The sequence below is a fragment of the Littorina saxatilis genome, linkage group LG1, assembly GCF_037325665.1.
Source record: "Littorina saxatilis isolate snail1 linkage group LG1, US_GU_Lsax_2.0, whole genome shotgun sequence".
Taxonomy (NCBI): Eukaryota; Metazoa; Mollusca; class Gastropoda; order Littorinimorpha; family Littorinidae; genus Littorina; species Littorina saxatilis.
In genome coordinates, this window is record NC_090245.1 from 96,751,686 (window position 1) to 96,773,046 (window position 21,361).

General features: G+C 42.6%; 1 protein-coding gene across 1 annotated transcript in view; it reads right to left on the reverse strand.

Annotated features, from left to right (window-relative positions):
- Window positions 1-9,924: 9,924 nt before the first annotated feature.
- LOC138946703 (retinal dehydrogenase 2-like) overlaps window positions 9,925-21,361 on the reverse strand; it is a 33,355-nt gene continuing 21,918 nt past the window's right edge. The window contains exons 11-15 of the mRNA XM_070318116.1: window positions 21,088-21,252; window positions 19,451-19,608; window positions 15,027-15,101; window positions 13,803-13,842; window positions 9,925-11,941 (exon numbers count right to left, since the gene is read on the reverse strand). Of these exons, the coding sequence (XP_070174217.1) occupies window positions 11,909-11,941; window positions 13,803-13,842; window positions 15,027-15,101; window positions 19,451-19,608; window positions 21,088-21,252 (471 nt within the window). The 3' untranslated portion in view covers window positions 9,925-11,908. The remainder of the gene's footprint in view (window positions 11,942-13,802; window positions 13,843-15,026; window positions 15,102-19,450; window positions 19,609-21,087; window positions 21,253-21,361) is intronic.

Consider the following 21,361-nt stretch of genomic DNA (forward strand, 5'->3'; position numbering starts at 1 on the left):
CGCTTATCTTGGATGCCCGGAAATGAGACTGAGGCTGCAGGCCAATAAGATCAGGTCGGCAGCATACATACCATATTCTGAGGCCCTGGATCGGGCGCGGCGCGAGCTCGCCAAACAACAAAATAAAACAGCGACTGCCCCAGCGGAAATGAGGGACTCCTTCTGGCGTCCCCCTCCGCAACCGATCCGGCGGACCTCAACCCCCCGGTCCGGGTACTCTTTGGCTGTCCAGAGACCCCCCCTGGGTGGGCAAGTAAATAAAATACAAGAAATCAAAAACAAAATGACCGAACATGACAATACACTCCTTCCAGTTCATGCGGACAGTTCTGCTGCAACCGCGAAGCACCAAACAACTTCGCAAAATCCAAATCCTGGCCCCCAGGCGCCCTGTAAGTCTCAGACGGCTCGGGCAGAGGCGCCGCTTCATGGGACCCCCGGGTTAAAGGCCTCCCTCCTACGCAAAGCCCAGAACAGGAAGGAGGACTCGAAAGAAGAGCAGCTCTTCGAGAGGTTGATGGGGAGAATGGAGGAGGGATTGGCCCAGAGATTCAGAGAATACAAACTTAAAACTGAACAGGAAATAAAGCAGCAGATGAGGGAGGAGCAGGAGAAGGCAGAGCTTGAGCTAGCCGACGCTGCACTAGATAAGCTAAAAACAGGAGAGCAATATGCAAATTTAAATGAACAACAAAGAGGCCTTCAAGGTTTCATCGAGCAGTGCCTCGGCTTCATGGTTAAGGCCAGACAGATGCAGAGTCCTCTCGACCTGATCGACTCCCTCTCAGCTACATACACACAACTCTCCAACACCAAGGTTGAACGCTTCATTCCGGGCGGCGCCACTCTGGCGCTGGGCGCCCTTGCTGGTGCCAAGCAGTTGTCCGTGACGGATATGAAAGCTGTCAAAACCACTTTTTAACCTATTTTAAATCTGCCCTTTAACTTACCTTCTTTGTGCGTGTTAAAATGGCTGAACAAGGTGAAAGCGGTCACGGATTTATCATATTACAGTGGAACTGTCGCTCTATCAACTCTAACTTCTCTCAGCTATATAATTATATATCAAATCACTCTGCTGACATCTTAGTTATCCAGTCAATCAAGAGAAAACGCTCCCTACTGCCTTCTATAGATGGTTTTGACTTCCCTCCCATAGTAGAGCAAAAGGGCTCAGGGCAACTCATTCAAACAGCTATTTATCTAAAGTCTTCCTTAAATTACAAACCCTTTGCACCTCTCATCCCTAGTTCAGAAAATCTCAGTACATGTGCTGTTGAAATCGAAATAAAAGGATCCAAAAACCTCAACATAGTTAACATATATTACCCCCACGGGTGTAATAAAAAAGGAACTACCGACTGGCTAAAATCCCTGGATCATGGCAGGGCACACTGGTGCGTGATGGGTGATTTTAATAATCACCACCCTCTGTGGGACTCTGCTAACCCTAGATACAAACATGCCAATAGCAACCTTGCTGACGTCATTTTGGAAACTGACTTTTGTATACTAAACGATGGCTCGGCAACCAGACTTCCAGACAGAGCTGACCATTCCCCGTCAGCAATCGATCTCTCCCTTTGCTCAAATGCCATAGTCACTGACATCGACTGGAACGTTTTCCCGGACGCCCTCGGCTCCGATCACTTACCCATTGTTCTTACCTTCCGCCACTTCGCCCCTAATCGCAATAACTCGGAGGTCAGAAAAAAGTACAATTACAAACAGGCAAATTGGGACAGCTTCCGTGCGGAGCTCGAGGGTGTCAGGGAGGAAACTCTCCTTACGGATGACATCGAAGCCTCTTACAATAACATACGTCAATGTATACTCACTGCTGCCAATAATCACATTCCGCTTAAATCAGTAAATCCTAACTGTAAGGCCAAAAGGAATGAGTGGTGGAATGCAGACTGTGATGAAGCCTTGGCAAACAAGCGATATCACATTAGGACATATCTCAGGCACTGCTCAGACGCTAACTTCACGAATATGAAGTCAGCTGAAATACAATTTAACCAGATCACCGCTGAGGCTAAACTTCAAAACTGGGAAAACTTTGTCCACAAAGAAACTAAAGATTACAAAGACTGTGGCAAAATCTGGAAGAAAATCCGCAGATTTAAATGTAGATACAGAACTAAAGAAAAGCCACTACTATCGGGTGATAAAATGACCACAACTGACTCTGAAAAGGCAAACCTATTAGCAGATACTTTTGCCAAAAATAGTCAATCAAAATCCCTAGATACTGAACGACTCAATTATAGGTTAGATCAGGAGAAGGGTTTCACATACCCCCCAGATGACAACCAGTTGCCTATAAACTGCATGTTTAAGGCAAAAGAAGTCCAAAACGCCATCTCTTCTGTGAAAGACCCAAAAAAATCCACAGGTTTAGACCCAATATCATATCACATGATAAAACATCTACCACCTAACTTTGTTAAGTTGCTCACTCAGTTTTTCAACCTATGCTGGTTAAAGGATACTATCCCCGCAGCGTGGTCAGACTCACAAGTAGTAGCAGTATTGAAGAGCGGAAAACCGGGCAATCTACCTGGCAGTTACCGCCCCATATCACTAACCCCCCACCTCAGCAAGATCTTTGAGCGTGTGGTGAACCAGAGGCTGGAGTTCCACCTCAATAAACACAATATCATTCCTACATGCCAGGCAGGTTTTAGGCAAGGTCGTTCGTGTGCGGACCACATTGTGCACGTCACTGAAAAAATCAAAAAGACCTTGGCACATAGTAATAATTCTCTTCTTGGAACCTTCTTTGATATTAAATCTGCGTACGACAGCGTCTGGCATGCTCGTCTACTCCTAAAACTCGGCAGAATCGGTGTCTCTGGCCACATGTACCAATTCATCAAAAACTTCATCAGCAATCGCAAGATGTCTGTCCGAGTGGGCTCTTCGGTGTCCGAAACCCATGCGCTGGACATGGGGGTTCCCCAGGGCAGTATCATCGCGCCAAACTTATTCAGCATCATGCTCTATGACATTACTTCTGTTAAGGTTGACGGTGCCAGTGTACTTCTGTATGCGGACGACCTCGCCTTAATAGACACTAATAGACCACGCCATAACAGAGTTACCAACACTGTTGACTTATCTTCTTACCAAACTAAAATCGACAACCTCTGTCAATATATGTACACCAACGGCTTCCAACTAGCCTCAAATAAAACAGTCTTTCTTGTTGTCTCCCGTAGACAACTGTACAGGAACTGCAGTATAAAGATAGGTTGTGATATTATCAAACCGAGCTCAGAAGTTAAGTTCCTCGGCGTTATCATCGATACCCGACTTAACTGGACCAGTCATATCGAACATCTGATCAATAAGGCCAACAAGGATCTTTATATCATACGCTACCTGGCGTCCCAATCCTGGGCCAGAGGACGTAAGTGTGTCACAGAGGTAGTGCGGGCATTAATTCGCTCCCGCCTCCTTTACGGGTGCGAAGCTTATTTCGCGACGCGCCCGGCGCTCATGAAAAAACTGGCTATTATAGAGTGCAGGGCGCTCAAAATAGCTCTGGGACTCTCCCAACAAGCGAGTAAGAGTCGAGTCTACAGCGAGTGTGGGTGGCTGCCCCTTGTGGATGAGATAAAACTCCGTTCAGCTCAGTATGCTGTCAGAGCCCACGCGGTAGAGAACTCTGCCTGCGAGGTCCTGACTGACTTTTTTCCTCAGCACCAAAATTATGAGGCCAACACCAAACATAGCACTCAACTCTTGGCCAAAACGCTACCCTTATCCGACACAGTAAACCGCATTCTAGCCGATAGCGGGGTGAAGGTCAGTGAGCTGGCCAGGGTCCCCCCGCCCTCCTACCCGCCTTGGCTTGAGGAAACCCCTACTATCATATACGACAGTGAAGATAATACTACCAAAAAAGATAACCCCGTCTACCTAGCTACTGTTACAAAAGAAACCCTAAACTACAAATTCTCGGAGCATTTAAAAGTCTTTACTGACGGATCCAAATTTGCAGACGGCAGCGTTGGCTGCGCCTTTGTGATCCCAGATCTCAAAATCTCAAGGAAATATACTCTTAATAAAGACATCTCCATATTCTCAGCCGAGCTATTTGCCTTGCTCATGGCATGCACTTTTATAAATGACCTCCCAGTCACACCGCGTGCGGTAGTTTTCTGCTCTGACTCGCGCTCTTCATTACAAGCTCTGCATCGAAACACATCAAATCGGGCAGAGCTACAAAGAGAAATCCTCTTTATATGTCACCAGTTAATCTCATCCGGCACATCCGTATCATTTCTCTGGGTCCCCTCTCACGTAGGGGTCCGGGGAAATGAACTGGCGGATGTCGCTGCCAAAGAAGCGGCAGAATCTAGCCCAGCTAACACTAACATCGGCTACTCAGTAACCGAGTTCTACAGTAAAATCCGTAAACTCATTCGAAGTCAGTACGTAACATCTCTGTCCTATCAACCCATTGATATGAACGATCTACACCCCGATCTCCCAACAAACCTCCTCACTATCTTCAGACGCCTCCGTGCCGGCGGCTGCCGCTTCCATATCTTTAACAAGTCCTGCCATTGTGGAGAACCCTATTCATTTCAACACATTTTCGCTCCATGCGCTACAAATAGAATTACCTTTAAAACCTTATATGACCATATGCAGCTCCATGGTCTGAGTCCCCAGGATTATCTGCGCAGTAGCAGTTCTCTAGGCTGGTCACACAGCTTGCTGCTGTGCCGACTGGTCAGGGACTCGGACATGGGGCTGTGGGTATAACTAAGCGTGTTTCAGTTTGAGGTCGAGTGGCTCCCGCCATCCCTCCTGATTCCAGCGACTACCTTCTAGACAACATATCCTCACCCAAGGCCCATTAGTCGCCAAACTGTACATATTGTTTTTATTACCACGGCCTTCGTGGCTTACATCTTAATCCTTTTATTTGTAAAAAGTTTTGAGATTTATTGTTCGTGTTCCTCTTACTTGCTCATCTATTTGGTTTTATTGGTGATCCTGAAAGGTTCCACTTTTTAACTCGATTTGAAATAAAATAAAAATAATATTACAAGCCCGTTATTCAAGATATAGAATACAGACTTATAATTCTTACCAAGAAACATCTTAACTACTTTTCATTTTAACAAATTCCACAGAGCATTATCAACTCAACCCCACCCCCTGCCCTCCTCTCCTTATTTTTTGTTTCTTTCTTTCCTCTTTTTGAAAGCGGACAAACACTCAAGTCCTTAATGGCTCAAAACCGTAGGACTTTTAATATTAATTTTAACCTGTCCATTATAAGTAACTCTTCCTTATCTTCTCCAGTGTTTGGCGTTTATCTCCCTTCCTTCGTGTGGCTTTCCCGTTCAGTTCTAACTTACTATTACTATTTTTAGAATGTCACTGCGCTGTCCACAACGCTTCCCTTGCACCCGTAAGTTGTTCTTACTGTCAAAGTGAAAAGGTCGAATCAATTTATAGCCACGCAAAAAATACACTCACCTATCTCTATATATTTATAGATATATATATATATATACTAGAGGAATACCCGGCTTCGCCGGGGTGAATCGCGAGACAGAGACAGACAGCGTGGCGGTTCATCACAATCACCTCTGCAAGCGAAGTCCTGTCAAACGGGATTGAGAATTTTAGAGCTTATTTCTTAGCCCTATATTATCTGTTGTGGCTTCTCAAATGCCAGAACATACAGACAGACAAAAGCCGCTAGACCCCATCACAAACAGAACTCTACAATCAACAGGTTTTTTCCCACACACACACACACAAACACACACACAGAGAAGCCGTATATATATAATATGTATATCTATATCTATAAATATATAGAGATAGGTGAGTGTATTTTTTGCGTGGCTATAAATTGATTCGACCTTTTCACTTTGACAGTAAGAACAACTTACGGGTGCAAGGGAAGCGTTCTGGACAGCGCAGTGACATTCTAAAAATAGTACCTCAGAAACGGGAATTTGGGGTGAACGGCGCGACAGAGACAGACAGCGTGGCGGTTCACCACAATCACCTTTGAAAGGCGAAGTCCTGTCAAACGGGATTGAGAATTTTAGAGCTTATTTCTTAGCCCTATATTATCTGCTGTGGCTTCTCACATGCCAGAACATACAGACAGTTAAAATTAATATTAAAAGTCCTACGGTTTTGAGCCATTAAGGACTTGAGTGTTTGTCCGCTTTCAAAAAGAGGAAAGAAAGAAACAAAAAATAAGGAGAGGAGGGCAGGGGGTGGGGTTGAGTTGATAATGCTCTGTGGAATTTGTTAAAATGAAAAGTAGTTAAGATGTTTCTTGGTAAGAATTATAAGTCTGTATTCTATATCTTGAATAACGGGCTTGTAATATTATTTTTATTTTATTTCAAATCGAGTTAAAAAGTGGAACCTTTCAGGATCACCAATAAAACCAAATAGATGAGCAAGTAAGAGGAACACGAACAATAAATCTCAAAACTTTTTACAAATAAAAGGATTAAGATGTAAGCCACGAAGGCCGTGGTAATAAAAACAATATGTACAGTTTGGCGACTAATGGGCCTTGGGTGAGGATATGTTGTCTAAAAGGTAGTCGCTGGAATCAGGAGGGATGGCGGGAGCCACTCGACCTCAAACACATACAGACAGACAAAAGCCGCTAGACCACATCACAAACAGAACTCTACAATACACAGGTTTTTGCCCACACACACACACAAACACACACACACACAGAGAAGCCGTATATATATATGCATATCTGTATCTATAAATATATAGAGATAGGTGAGAGTGTATTTTTCGCGTGGCTGTAAATTGATTCGACCTTTTCACTTTGACAGTAAGAACAACTTACGGGTGCAAGGGAAGCGTTGTGGACAGCGCAGTGGACAGCGCAGTGACATTCTAAAAATAGTAATAGTAAGTTAGAACTGAACGGGAAAGCCACACGAAGGAAGGGAGATAAACGCCAAACACTGGAGAAGATAAGGAAGAGTTACTTATAATGGTGAAATGAACGCAAAAACGAAAATGAGTTCAGCGCTGCGCGCTGAGAGCACGTGTTGAAATATCTCATCGATGATATTGTGTCCGGGGTGTAGCTGAATACGGTGTCCAAATTTGAAAAAGATCCACCGAGAACTTTGGCGTTGTGATGTGGTGTAGCGGCTATGGTGTGTCGGTATGGGGGCCCGGGTAAGCTGAGGTGGAACCAAAATAGCTGAGGTGGAACCAAAATCGGTTCCGCGCTGCGCGCTGAGAGCACTTGTTGAAATATCTCATCGATGAGGTTGTGTCCGGGGTCTCTCTGAATAAGCCCACCAAATTTGAAGCAGATCCATCGAGAACCTTGGCCGCGCATCGCGCACAGACACACAGACAGACAGACAGACAGACACTAGTCGTATATATATATAGATATACGGCTTCTCTGTGTGTGTGTTTGTGTGTGTGTGTGGGAAAAAACCTGTTGATTGTAGAGTTCTGTTTGTGATGGGGTCTAGCGGCTTTTGTCTGTCTGTATGTTCTGGCATTTGAGAAGCCACAACAGATAATATAGGGCTAAGAAATAAGCTCTAAAATTCTCAATCCCGTTTGACAGGACTTCGCTTGCAGAGGTGATTGTGATGAACCGCCACGCTGTCTGTCTCTGTCTCGCGATTCACCCCGGCGAAGCCGGGTATTCCTCTAGTACCTAATATCGGGCGTGGACAAAAGCAAAATTCGTCAGTCCGGCGCTACAAAACGGTGCCAGAAATATGAGAAGGCTATTCTGTATACACACAACACACACACATAGAGAAAGCACATCCACACACATAGACAAACACACACATAGATAAACACGGCGCGCACACACACACATGCACGTATGCGGCTTTCACGAACGAACGTGGCGCAGAGAAATTGATGAGACACGGCCCTAAACAAAAGAACAGTACCCGCTATTACGAGCTAGTCGTGTGACAGAGAGTTTTCTTGCACACGAGACTGTAGATGTTTTACGACGGCTTTAGCCGGAGTGAAACAGCAGCAGTCGAGTGTGCAAGAAAACTCTCTGTCACACGACTAGCTCGTAATGGCGATTATGTCTCACAGCTTCAACAGAGGAGAGAACAAACACATTTTGCGTACTCACGCTTGATAAACCTAAACACAGGAGCAGCCATTGTGGAGAGATCTACTTTTTGACGAAAGTGACCGAACAACTATAAATGACGTCTCGGTATATGTGAATGACGTCACAGTATCGTCACAGTCTGTATCTTTTGAAGCATTGCAATCTTCATGACGTCGTTCTGTGTCTGCATCCGCGAAATGTTTGTTCTTTCCGGGATCTTTGTCATCTATGTTCATAACTCTGTCTTTCTAGATTCAGACTAACAGGCCTCCTGAGCGAGCCACTTTCCAAGGGCAGCTAAATTCGCGTATGGAAACAGTACTGTCGTCTGGGATGCCGTTTTCAGTATTCTCAGCGTTGAAGAATTTGTAAAGAGAAGAAACGATAACAGCAGGAGAAATAAAAGTCGTGTGTGCATTTTGGGGTTTTTGGAGGGACGATTTCGAGTTTGAATCCGTTCTTGCACATGCTCCAAAGCGTGTAACATACAATCTTGCACACGTTTGCTTTAGTAGTGGCAAAGAAGGAAAGCGTGTGACATTTAAAGATGTCGCTCGGTTTCCATACTAATCAACATAAATAGAATTGAGCTGTTAGGTGCGTACGTATGTGTGTGCGTGCGTGTTTTTGAGAAAGCTTTACTCTGAGTAATTACAGCATACGTCGAGAACAGCAATGATGATAAGCACCTGGCTTCCAGAGTTACAAATACCACATCATTTTATTTATGGCGTGTACAATAGCAAAACTTGTTCCCCCAAAACTATGAAGTGATGAAGTGTTAAGTGTGGCTGCTATGTATACACGCCGCACTCACGCACACACACACGCACGTATGCGGCTTGCACGAATGATCGTGACGCAAAGAAAATGATCTGTCACGACTATACCAAAAAAAAAACAAAACAAAAAAAAAATGTTAAAGACGTCACTCTGCTCCAGAACTAATCAACATAAATAGAATGGAACCGACAAGTGATTAGGCGTATTTGACCACAAATTGGGGATAGCTGCTTTTCAGGGCCACTTTTACGATTGGTCTTATTTGAAGGCAGAGACATGAAGCTGTCATAACAAAAAGGTTTCAGTGGTGAACAACAACAGTGCGTTAAAGTACCCAAGCTATTGACGCGGCGGAGAAGAAATAGTTTGGTGACAGCTAGGCGAATTTTAGTGTTTGTGATCTCATTATAAGTGAGCGGCAGGCGGACTTTTTTCTTTTTGGCTTGAGTCCTGAGGATCAATCGGTCAACTACTCCACAAAACCATACTTAATTTCATGTCAGCTTTATCTGAAGCTTATTGTTGGATAGATGTGAAAAGACGAGAAATGAAATGAAAAAACTGCTTTTATTTCAACGAAATGCCAAACAATTGGAACGAGTCCGGTGCCTTTGTAAACTTTTGAAGTAATTTTTGCTGGACGGTGTGCAGTTCAGGGAATACATGTATCTGACAAAAACGAAACAAATATTGCTGCCAAACATAACGGTAACACGGGCTCTTTGTTTCCACTGTCTGCGGTCGGTTTTGCCCCTGCCGCCATTGTCGTGTTGCTGCCGCGCCACTATATGGAAACATGGCTTTACCAAGTGTCTTTTCTCATATAGGCTGCCCAGTAAATATACTTGATAACTTGAAACTTGATCTCACATGTACATGCTTATTTTTATTTTCTGATTTCCTCATGCATATTCGTCCCTGCTGATAATGTTTAGTCTTTTCCCCTGCTCAAAAAAGATAAAACACATACACACAGTGACACATGTACAAACACTCAAAAACACACACTCACAAACACTGCGTAAATGAACTTTTATTTAGAATTTCTGACTAGGTATATAAGCATCATCTTTATCTTCACAGATTGTCAAGATCAAATTATTCATTGCACTTGTTAGTAAATGATGTCCATATCATGTTACTTGTCAAATGATCTGACGTACAGATCATGTTTTTTGATATTTCTCAGATGCAATCACACTCTTTGCTAACGCCAAAAAGAAAAATATGTCTGTTTCCGGTAACATCGCCGAACAAAATAGGGTCGGTCGATCGTTTTTTTTATTTGTTATTTTTTTTTTAACCTTTTTCTTAAGTTTTGTTAACGTCTTTTTACGTTTTTGTTTTTTTTCCCGGCGTCATTGGCCGCCATGTTTTTTTCGCGTGACGACGGAAACGGGAGGTACGTCTCTTTGATTGTGAAGTCTCATCGACCGATTACCTCCAGTTTTTTTTATTTTTAAAATTTTTTTTGTGTGTGCGAAAAGCGAAAAAAACCTTTAGGGTCCGCGTTTAAAAAGTAGGGTCGGTCGGGTTACCGGAAACAGACATATTTTTCTTTTTGGCCTAAATGCATTAAAATGTAAAAAAAGATTGTTTTTCAAAATGCTAAACAGACTTGCAATTTGTAATAGATGTATCTAAATGCATAAGCCTCATTGTAATACTGACGTTCATCCCGATTCCTGATTTCTTGTCCATGGAGGTAATCACACTGAATTATGCTACTGTCGCACAAAGCCACATCTAATCTTAAAAACAACATTGATGCAGTTTTCTCTAAAACTGGCCCGAGGGGAAAATGGAACTGTAAATGGTGATACATTAATTAGTATATAATGTGCTCTGTCTATAATGCCGTTCGTATACAAAGGTGTATTAAACTTCAAAAACACTTAAGGCAAGAATACACATGTGCCAGATTATTCAGGCAACAAAACTAAGGAATGGATGGAGCAACAAATGAATGTCCACCTTCCACAACCTCAAAGAATGCATGCGTAGAAACACTGCACGTCACATAAATCATTGTTAATGACCTTTTGAAAGGACAAAATTACAAAAACCATTAAAAAAACAAACTCGCAATCACCAACTTGTAACTACAGGATCATGAACAGGGGGGACAACTTCAAACCCCATAATACAACTGCATGAGAACAACCATAAACAAGTTGAAAGTAAAGAAAAAAATCCCTTTCATTAACTTTCTTTTTTACATGCCAAAAAAAACCTTTAAAAGAAGTCAAAGTAAACTGATAAGATGAAATCAAAATCAAACAATTACTCCACTCTCTTTGAAAACATTCAAATGTCAATAACTGGATGAGTGAAAACTTAAAAGTAATCTGTTCTCTTTCATTTTTGGTCCGATTAACCCCTTCACTGCCCACCCCGTATGTAATACGTGGTCCTTTTCTGTTTATCGTACGCCCATAACCGTATCTCATACGTGGGATTTGTGTCAACAACATTTCAGGACATTTCTGAAAACTAAATGGGAGGTAACCACTGTCCAAGTACTTGTAGGGGTTCTAAACACAGTTCTTTCCCATAGACCATTCGGATAAGTTACTACCACTGTGGCAGTGAAGGTGTTAAGTGGTCTTTACAATCACAAAGCAACATTGAAAGAGAGGGCCCTGCTTAATCCTGATCATTCCTTGACCAAATGCAAACACAGAAGGCAGACACTGGTGTAGAAACACGGTGGGCGGAAAATACCTGTCTGTAATGGCCAGCCAAGAAACTGACCGAAAGTGGTCGCTACAGACAGGTGTAGGTTGCTATGGAAAGGTGAATTATATAAAATAAAATCGTTGGGGAGCCTTTGGAGATATGAAAAGGTGGTGGCCAGGACAGGTTTGACTGTAGAGTAAAATGATGCTGGGCGGGTAAGGGTGTAAAACAACACAAGGCGCGTAAGCTTTATCTTTGGTCTGCATGCATCAGGTCACATTGAGTCGCTGGATCAGGTCAAAGGTCAGAGGTTGCTGCTTAGGAGTTCTTCTGTGGGATCTTGATCACAACCTGATCAACAAAGAAACGTCAAACGTAATAAACAGTTTGCAGATGTGATGGTAACGAGAAAAAATGTTGATGTAGATGAGAGAACTGTCAGGATACAGTGGAACTCCCTGTTAGAAAACCTCAACAAATCTAAGGAAATCAGGTCTCAAAATGAAGAGTCTTAAAATGGAGGTAAATTTAGCGAGGATATGAATACCAAGTCTGATAAGAGGGTCTCAAAGGTGATGGAGTCTTAAATTGGGAGGTCTTAAAAGGGGGGTTCCGCTGTATCAGGTTCAGCCTAGATCTGCAACAATAATCATCATTTATGACCGTGGTTGCTAAATGGAAGAAGAAGAAGATCTGTGTCAGTTGCCAGTCATGTTGCAGGTGACCCGAGTTCAAAGGTCCGAAGGTCAAGTTTTAGAAAATAAGGACACAGGAATTTCCCTTGAAGGGAACTGTCTTGGGATCGATGTGGTCGCGTGACATGCAACACAGATGGCATCTCTTCACCGAGATACAGCTTTAGCCTTGCACTGAGCTGAGTGAACACACAGCTCTCACATGGACATTTGGAGACACGTTAACACTATTGTGACTAGCACTGCCACGGCGTTTACGTCCTGCCTGCCCAAGCTTGCCACCAAGAAACTTCCCAAAAATCAGTAACTGTAAAGAAATCTGTCTAGCAAGCTTGAATTAAGTCCAATCACCACCAAATTGTGTGTACTAATTCAAAAATGGATGCCCAGTTCAGTCGTGCTATTTATAAGTTTGTCACGCGATTTGTTTTAGCAAAGGGGGGTGAAAGGGGGGTGAAAGGGGGATAATTTGTGTTTTTTAACGTTTTTTTGTGTGTGTTTTATTTTCTACTGCTTTTTTTAAAAGTTATTTTTTAACAGAAAGTATTATAAATAATGTTATAACCAAACAAGGTGTAAAACCTATGAATTAGCTGAAATATTGTTAACATTGTACACAGAAATAAGGAGACAGTACAAAGAAAAAAACAAGCAAATCACGCATTCACTCACAGCATCCTGACTCAAATGAAACAAAACTGTAGATCTAACACTCACCAAATGATGTCTAGGTAATCCATATTGAATATAAGTCACATTTTCACAACAAAGTACCAACTGTACACCTATGAACAATTCCAAAAGGATTTGAAGGCTCCAGCCATCCATTGTTATCAGTGCTGCCACGCCCCCATAGCTCCTGCACGATTCCGAGATACATGTTCGTCTAGCAGTATCACCGCCAACCACGTGTAGTTTGCCGACTCGTACTAGCAACAACGGGACTGTTTCTTCCTCACTTTCACTGCTTGTATCGCTTTCGTGAGGCGAAAACGATACGTCCGAATCATGCTCTACGGGATCCTCTAGGTCCAACATCCGAAGAATCTCCTCCCGAGACAAGGCTCGCCTTTGATTCATTTTTTTTCCTCAAAAACGCACACAAATCAGGCGGATTTGCAAATGGCAGAAGGGGACGCCAAGTGTATCAAGGGAAACAACTCAATTTATTTGCAAGCTTCAAAAACCGGGAAGCAATCACGAGTCGTGTACCTTGTATGTCTAATACTAAAATAGTCGCTTCCCGTCCGTGGGCGTTGCAGCGCTATTACTAATATAGTCGCATCCCGTCACGAAAGTGTTAAGACACTCACACAACAGACCGGCCACACACCAGACCGCACATGCATGCACGCATGCCAACATACACACGCATGCATGCAAACACACACATGCATGCACGCACACACACACACGCTAACACAGACACACAGGCGCATGCAAACGCACACACACACACACACTTGCATGCAAACACACACACACACGCATTCACGCAAACACACTTATACACTTACGTTCTTCACTTCCACGTACTGCTGCAGTCCATACTCTCCACTGAAATATTAAAGTTACATATGTATTGTACATCACACCCATTGCAGGTCTAAAATATACACAACATCTAAGGTCTAAAATACCTGTATACAAAACATCTAAGGTATAAAAAGAAATCTGCCTTCAAAAACTGTAACAGTGAACAATTTGTGAACCAAGGACTGAAACCTGTAAAAAGATGCACTGCATTGATAAAATGTTCCCTCCCTTTGGCAAAGTATCAATCAATCAATATGAGGCTTATATCGCAGGGATTTTTTAAAATTTTTTTTATTTTTATGCAATTTATATTGCGCACATATTCAAGGCGCAGGGATTTATTTATGCCGTGTGAGATGGAATTTTTTTTACACAATACATCACGCATTCACATCGGCCAGCAGATCGCAGCCATTTCGGCGCATATCCTACTTTTCACGGCCTATTATTCCAAGTCACACGGGTATTTTGGTGGACATTTGTATCTATGCCTAGACAATTTTGTCAGGAAAGGCCCTTTTGTCAATCGTGGGATCTTTAACGTGCACACCCCCATGTAGTGTACACGAAGTATCATGAATTTTGACTTTTTTTGTATGAAGGTAATGCTGCTATAGTTGTAAACTAAAACGGGGCAGAGTAAAACAAGTTCACTTATAGATTCAGAAATGTACACAACAAACGGTTAAGCCATCACTTTGTTTGTGCGTTCATCGTTGACTGTCAAGTGAGTGTATGCATTGTGCTGTAATGACATCCATGTGTTTCTTGGTTCAACAAGGACAACTATGGAACGCCAATTCAAAATTTTTACTTGGTAGAGTCTACTGAATATTTCTACATTTCAAGAAACACCCGGTAGATTGAGAAAGAATACTGGTAGATTCTACTAAGCAAAAAGTCAGTTTCTGTGCGCGTGGAGGCATTTTCTCCCGGGTAAATTGATTAGCCAATCTGGAACGCCGAAGAAGAAGATTAGCCAATGATCGGACTTTCTGCTCCATAAAAATCTACTGGATATCTCGGGCTCCGATTGGTCAAATTCATACCGGTATTGTTAAAAGAGTATTGCAATCAAGTGCAGAGTTAGCCGGTAGATTTCATAAGATACCAATCAATAGATTCTCCTGGTTAAAAAGACAGTTTTGACATTCCACAGACAACAATGACTGAAACAGGTAAAGCAGAGACAGAAATACACTCACAGCTCGCGTCCAATGCCAGACATCTTGAAGCCGCCGAATGGAGCCTGGGGCGTCACTGCATTGTAACAATTCACCCTGCAACAAAATGCATACAGATAAATACACCCCCTCACACACAGTGACCATGGTAGCTACAGTGAGCATGGTAGCTATTTTACAAACAGTTACTTCTTCACAAATACTGATCCAAGCGACGGGTGCAGTGGCGTGGTGGTAAGACGTCGGCCTCCTAATCGGGAGGTCGTGAGTTCGAATCCCGGTCGCTGCCGCCTGGTGGGTTAAGAGTGGAGATTTTTCCGATCTCCCAGGTCAACTTATGTGCAGACCTGCTAGTGACTTAACCCCCTTCGTGTGTACACGCAAGCACAAGACCAAGTGCGCACGGAAAAGATCCTGTAATCCATGTCAGAGTTCGGTGGGTTATGGAAACACAACAATACCCAGCATGCCTACTCAACAAAAGCGGAGTGAGCTGACTATGCTCTCAGAGTATAGTGTGGGGAACCCAAACGGGCAAACGAGCTCACACGTAACCAGACAATTCTGGAACGCTGAAGAAGAAGAACTGATCCAAGCTGTCGCAAAACACTCACACAGGCATGCATCCAACCACCCACCCACCCACCTACACACACACAAATCAAACAAAATTGGTCGGTCTGTTATGCAAAACAGAGAAACAAGTCACAGCATGCAGTCATTATGTTATATTTTACGGGAAAACTAGTTGAATAAATTGTCACTGTTATATAGATCTTCTTCTTCTCGTTAGGTCTGACTAGTTACACACACACACACACACACACACACACACACACACACACACACAAATACCACTCACTAAAAATACATGGTGTGCTGCATTTAAAAAACAAACAAAAAACAAGAGGCGAAGCCTTCAAGGCTCACGTAAGAAATAGACAAACAGTAACACAAACTCAATCACTCCGTCACACATACACACCCACACACACAGTAAGCTTAGGTGACACTGTGCAAGAAAGAGAGACACTAGATCTAGATCTGTCTGTCTGCATGTAGCCTACTTACAGGGACACGACTGCCAAATAGTCTCGGCCCGCTCAAAATAACAATGACCGAGACCACACACACCACGCGAGAGAGAAAGACTACAGGGAGGCATGCCGTCATGATGCATTAATTGACGTCAAACACTTTTGACCGTGACGTAATCTTATGCGAGCTTTATCCATAGTCTTGGATAACCACTCACACATAGACTCGGAAATGTTAAAGTTTCTACCACAGACATACACACGCACAAACACACACACACACACACACACACACGCACACACACACGCACAAACGCACAGACAGACAAAGTTACAATCGCATAGGCTACACTTCGTGAGCCAACAATGGCCTCACAGTTTGCTTCAAATTATATCTACCACAGTGAGTGATGGCATTATTAAAGTAGCAAAAGAGTTGGGAGTTTATTAGCTATAAGAGAACAATACCCTCACTCGTTTACTTAACAAAATAAAATGATAATGTTGCAACCGACAGCTGTCAAACTAATGTTCCATATTAATGAAACAAATTTAGGAATTGCCAACCCACAGATAATACCTCACAGTATCTGCCACAGACATGAATAATGCCCTATTATAGGCCAACACCTGGTACAAGGAATTTACAGCTCATTTAGGAATTAAATGCTATTAACAGGAAACTTTTTGCCACATTACTTTGAATCAACAGTGTGCAACATCTATTGATGTCGTATGTGAAAATTAAATTAGCAATCACTGAGATGCCTTGCTGGCAATTGCTTCCCAAAAGATGTATGCTCTCCATTAACAGCCTCTTTCTAAAGGCCAGAATATGACGGACACAATGGCCTAGTGGTTAAGACGTTGGCCTTCCATGTGGAAGGTTTAGGGTTCAAATCTTGGCGGTGGGTTAAGAGTGGAGATTTGTCCCATCTCCCAGATCAACTATGTGCAGACCTGCTAGTGCAGACATATTCCCTCTTTGTGTGTAAACGCAGGCACCAGACAAAGTACTCACGTGTCTCTCTCTCTCCCTATGCCTCTCTGTCTTTGTCTCTCTCCCTCATTGTAAATAATGAAGGTTAGTGAGAACCCGACGTATTTTTAGTGCATTCAACTGAATGAATGGTTAATCAAGCATTAGTGATAGTGTTTGTTTTTCTATAGATTCCTGAAGGTTTCACGCAAAAATGACTACAAAGCATAGCTGTCTGTTCTTCTTCTTCTTTTTGTTGTTGTTTTGTTGGGGGGGCAAAAGACACTCTGGCATCCCTGAAAACCATGGGGAGGGGGATGGCACCAATACCCCAGCTCATGTAGCCATTGAAAAATGTTTCCACAGCGGCCTACAGCCATGTTTCTATATGTGCACATCCTAGATACTGGGTCACAACTATGGGACATGGACACCAGGAAAAAAAGTAGGACTGAATTGAGTGAAATACTCTTTTTTAAGTGCAAAAGACATGCCTGTATCTTTTTCTGTCAAAGAGAGGACCTTTCATATCGGGGTTTCTTTAGAAATGACAATTAGACACATGCAGTACGCTCTATGTCGTGGGTTACATGGTTTCCACTTTAGGCTTCAATATCCCACAGGAAAGAACTTTAGCTCAGTTATTGCATGTGGCATGTGGACAACATTGATAAATAAATATGCAAACATGAAAGTTTGAAATTACAAGTTTCCATAAGTTAACTAGATCGAAGTAGAAAGTGGAAACCGTAACCCACGCAATTTCCAGGTGCAAAAGTTTTTCTTGTAGGTCAAATGTAGCAACTAGCCTTTTGGGCACCCTTTTGGGTTTTAATACATGATAGAAAGATTTAAGTGAGCAAAAAGTTTTCGATCTGTGCTCACTGGGTTTATGTGTATAGAGATAATACTGTCGTGAGTTACATGGAAACCATAGTTTGTAATGTCTTTTATTTCCAAAGAAAAGAACTAAAACTTGATTATTGCAATTTGCATGTGGACAACATTGATAAATAAATATGCAAACATGAAAGTTTGAAATTACAAGTTTCCATAAGTTAACTAGATCGAAGTAGAAAGTGGAAACCGTAACCCACACAATTTCCAGGCGCAAAAGTTTTTTTTGTAGGTCAAATGTAGCAACTAGCCTTTTGGGCACCCTTTTGGGTTTTAATACATGATAGAAAGATTTAAGTGAGCAAAAAGTTTTCGATCTGTGCTCACTGGGTTTATGTGTATAGAGATAATACTGTCGTGAGTTTCATGGAAACCATAGTTCGTAATGTCTTTTATTTCCAAAGAAAAGAACTAAAACTTGATTATTGCATGTGGACTACATAGATATATAACTATGCATGCATGAAAGTTTGAAATTTTCAAGTTTCCATAAGCGACAATCCTAAATGAGAGAATTAATCGATTGTCGATCGTGCGTTGCAGAAGAATCGAAAATTTCATAATGGCGCCGATCATGAGAACACATGTGCTGCTCAAACTTTGCACCAGATCAAGCTTTAATCAGCAAAATATCGCAAAATTCGTCGATGAATATATGCTACAATTGTCAAAAAAGATTTTACAGGTCTCAAACAGTGAAGATACAGCGTGGTCTGTCGTGAGTTACGTCTCAAAAACCGGAAACGAATACGATTGGGTGGATAAATTCTCATTGTCTATTCACATGACCGGGTCAAACGTCATGAATGGAACTTTCGACGGTGTTCCCGCGATCTCACAACGCGTGTGTGATAGGCAATGCGGGATTTGTCGTCTGCTGTGGCCATGCTTTCGTGGGTTACAGATGGAAACGAAACAAGGGTGGGGTACATTCAAGCGCGATTATAAGCTGAAATAAATTTGTTTCCTACCGTAGTGCTGTGTTTTGAAAACCTAAATGTTGTTGAAATAAATAATGACTTTGAATAACTTTGAGGTTTCCTTTGTTCAGCAGATCGCATTTTTTGATGAAGTTGAAACCGGAAACGACGGTAACCCACGATTACGTGTTTTCTTTGCCGATCAAACTCCCAGAAGAAGAAAAATAGATGTAATTCTTGAGTGTGTATGTCGAGAATAATCCTTCAGCTGACCCATAAACATCACAATAAAATTCACAGAGCTTTATTCTCCATTGTGTACAGCTGCAACACAGACTGGTGTATTTTTGTCCCAGTTTTAGGTGCTGTTTTGGGGGCATTTTGGCTAAAAATTAAATCGTTTAAAACCCACAGCAATGTTTGGAAACCCAAACTTGGTTGTTACAGTAAGTCAAATCCATCCCCTTTGACATCAAAGCATCCCCTTTGTCATCCATTGCTCAGAGATATTGTGACAGTCATTCAAAGTTGACAACCCATAGTATTTCCCAGTATCTAGGACGTGCACATATATATATATATTCAACAGAAAGAAAGGCAATAGACACGTACCAGACTGTACCGGCCCTGACGCCATTGGCGAACATCATGGCCTTGTTGATGTCGTTGGTGAAGACAGCCGCCCCCAGACCGTAGTTGGTGCTGTTGGCGCGCTCGATCGCCTCGTCCACCGAGCTGAACTTCAGCAGCTGCTGCACCGGCCCGAAAATCTGCACCATGCACAAAACAGTGAGTATACATGTACAACAGTCCTGCAGCAAAGTGCAGTGACTCAGAGCAAGATACAGCGGAACCCCCTTGTTAAGACCATCCACAAATCTGAGAAAAGCAGGTCTTTAAAAGGAGGGAGTCTTAAAATGGAGGTACGTTTAACCAAGCTGCGATAAGAGCCCCTCTGATGAGTGGACTCCTCCCATGAAAGGACACTTCCCTTATCCCTTTCTCTATTATCTTGATCAAAATGGAGAGCCTAGGAAAAGAAAATTTGAAAAAGCAAGGTATTTAAAAGGAAGGAGTCTTAAAGGTCCTTGTCTACATTTTTATACCGAAATCGCCATTTGACCATTAAAATGCAGAGTCTATTATCTACAAATATCAACAATACACCCCCTTTCGATCAGGAAAGATGAAGCCAGTGTAGCCGTTTGAAAATTCATTGTAGTATTCCAGCGTAGTACTCATAGTAGGATATCCTTATTTGGAAAATGCCAAGCGCAAAACTCCTCTCAAATCCCGTGCATTTCGTGCGTTTAAAAAAAAAGCGTGGACAGCGCTCCAGTGTCAAACTGTTGCTGCACTTGTTTGGGCGTGGCTATAAGCATAGTGACATGAATTTGATTGGTCAGTATTTTTAGGCAAAGCACATGTTCTCAGCAAACAGAAAACAAAATATTGGAAGCGTGAGTCACGCTACCCAAAAATAAAATCTTTTTTTTACATATATTTTGTTTTCTATCACTTTTTTCCCCATGGTTCATTCATCATCTGAAATAACTTTTTAGCGAAATCTAACCATAAGATTATTGAAAAAAAGCAAAAATGTAGATGACCACCTTTAAATTTGGAGGTCTTAAAAGGGGGCGCAATTAAGCTAATGGTAAGGAGCTCTTTAAATTTGAAGATTCCGAGTTTGCATCCCCGCACAGGGCGGGGATGTAGCTCAGTCGGTAGCGCGCTGGATTTGTATCCAGTTGGCCGCTGTCAGCGTGAGTTCGTCCCCACGTTTGGCGAGAGATTTATTTCTCAGAGTCAACTTTGTGTGCAGACTCTCCTCGGTGTCCGAACACCCCCGTGTGTACACGCAAGCACAAGACCAAGTACGCACGAAAAAGAGAGAGAGAGAGAGAGAGAGAGAGAGAGAGAGAGAGAGAGAGAGAGAGAGAGAGAGAGACAGAGAGAGAGAGAGAGAGAGAGAGAGAGAGAGAGAGAACAAACGAACGAACGAACCAACTTTATTTTTCGAGGGTAATGGAGTAGATACAGCAAAGATCTTTTTTCATCCAGCCCTCGCCCAAGAGGGAATTAATTAAGCAGTGCAGTGAGAGAGAGAGCGAGAGAGAGAAAGAGAGAGCGAGAGAGAGAGCGAGAGAGAGAGACAGACAGAGAGAGAGAGAGAGAGACAGAGACAGAGAGACAGAGAGAGAGAGAGAGACAGAGAGAGAGAGAGAGAGTACAACTGAGATACACACCTCGTCCTGTGCAATGCACATGCTATCAGTGACATGGGAGAAGACGGTGGGCTGCACAAAGTACCCCTCCTTCCCCCAGCGATCACCACCTGCCTCCACCTTGGCTCCCTCCTTCTTGCCTTTCTCGATCATCCCCAGGATCTTCGTGAACTGCTCTTCGTCAATCTGTTCAAAATAATATACGTTAATTGGTTTTTTGACCAAAATATCACATTTTACACAGACCGAGACAGTCATAGTTCTCTCACGTTAATTGTATTTTTGACCAAAATAT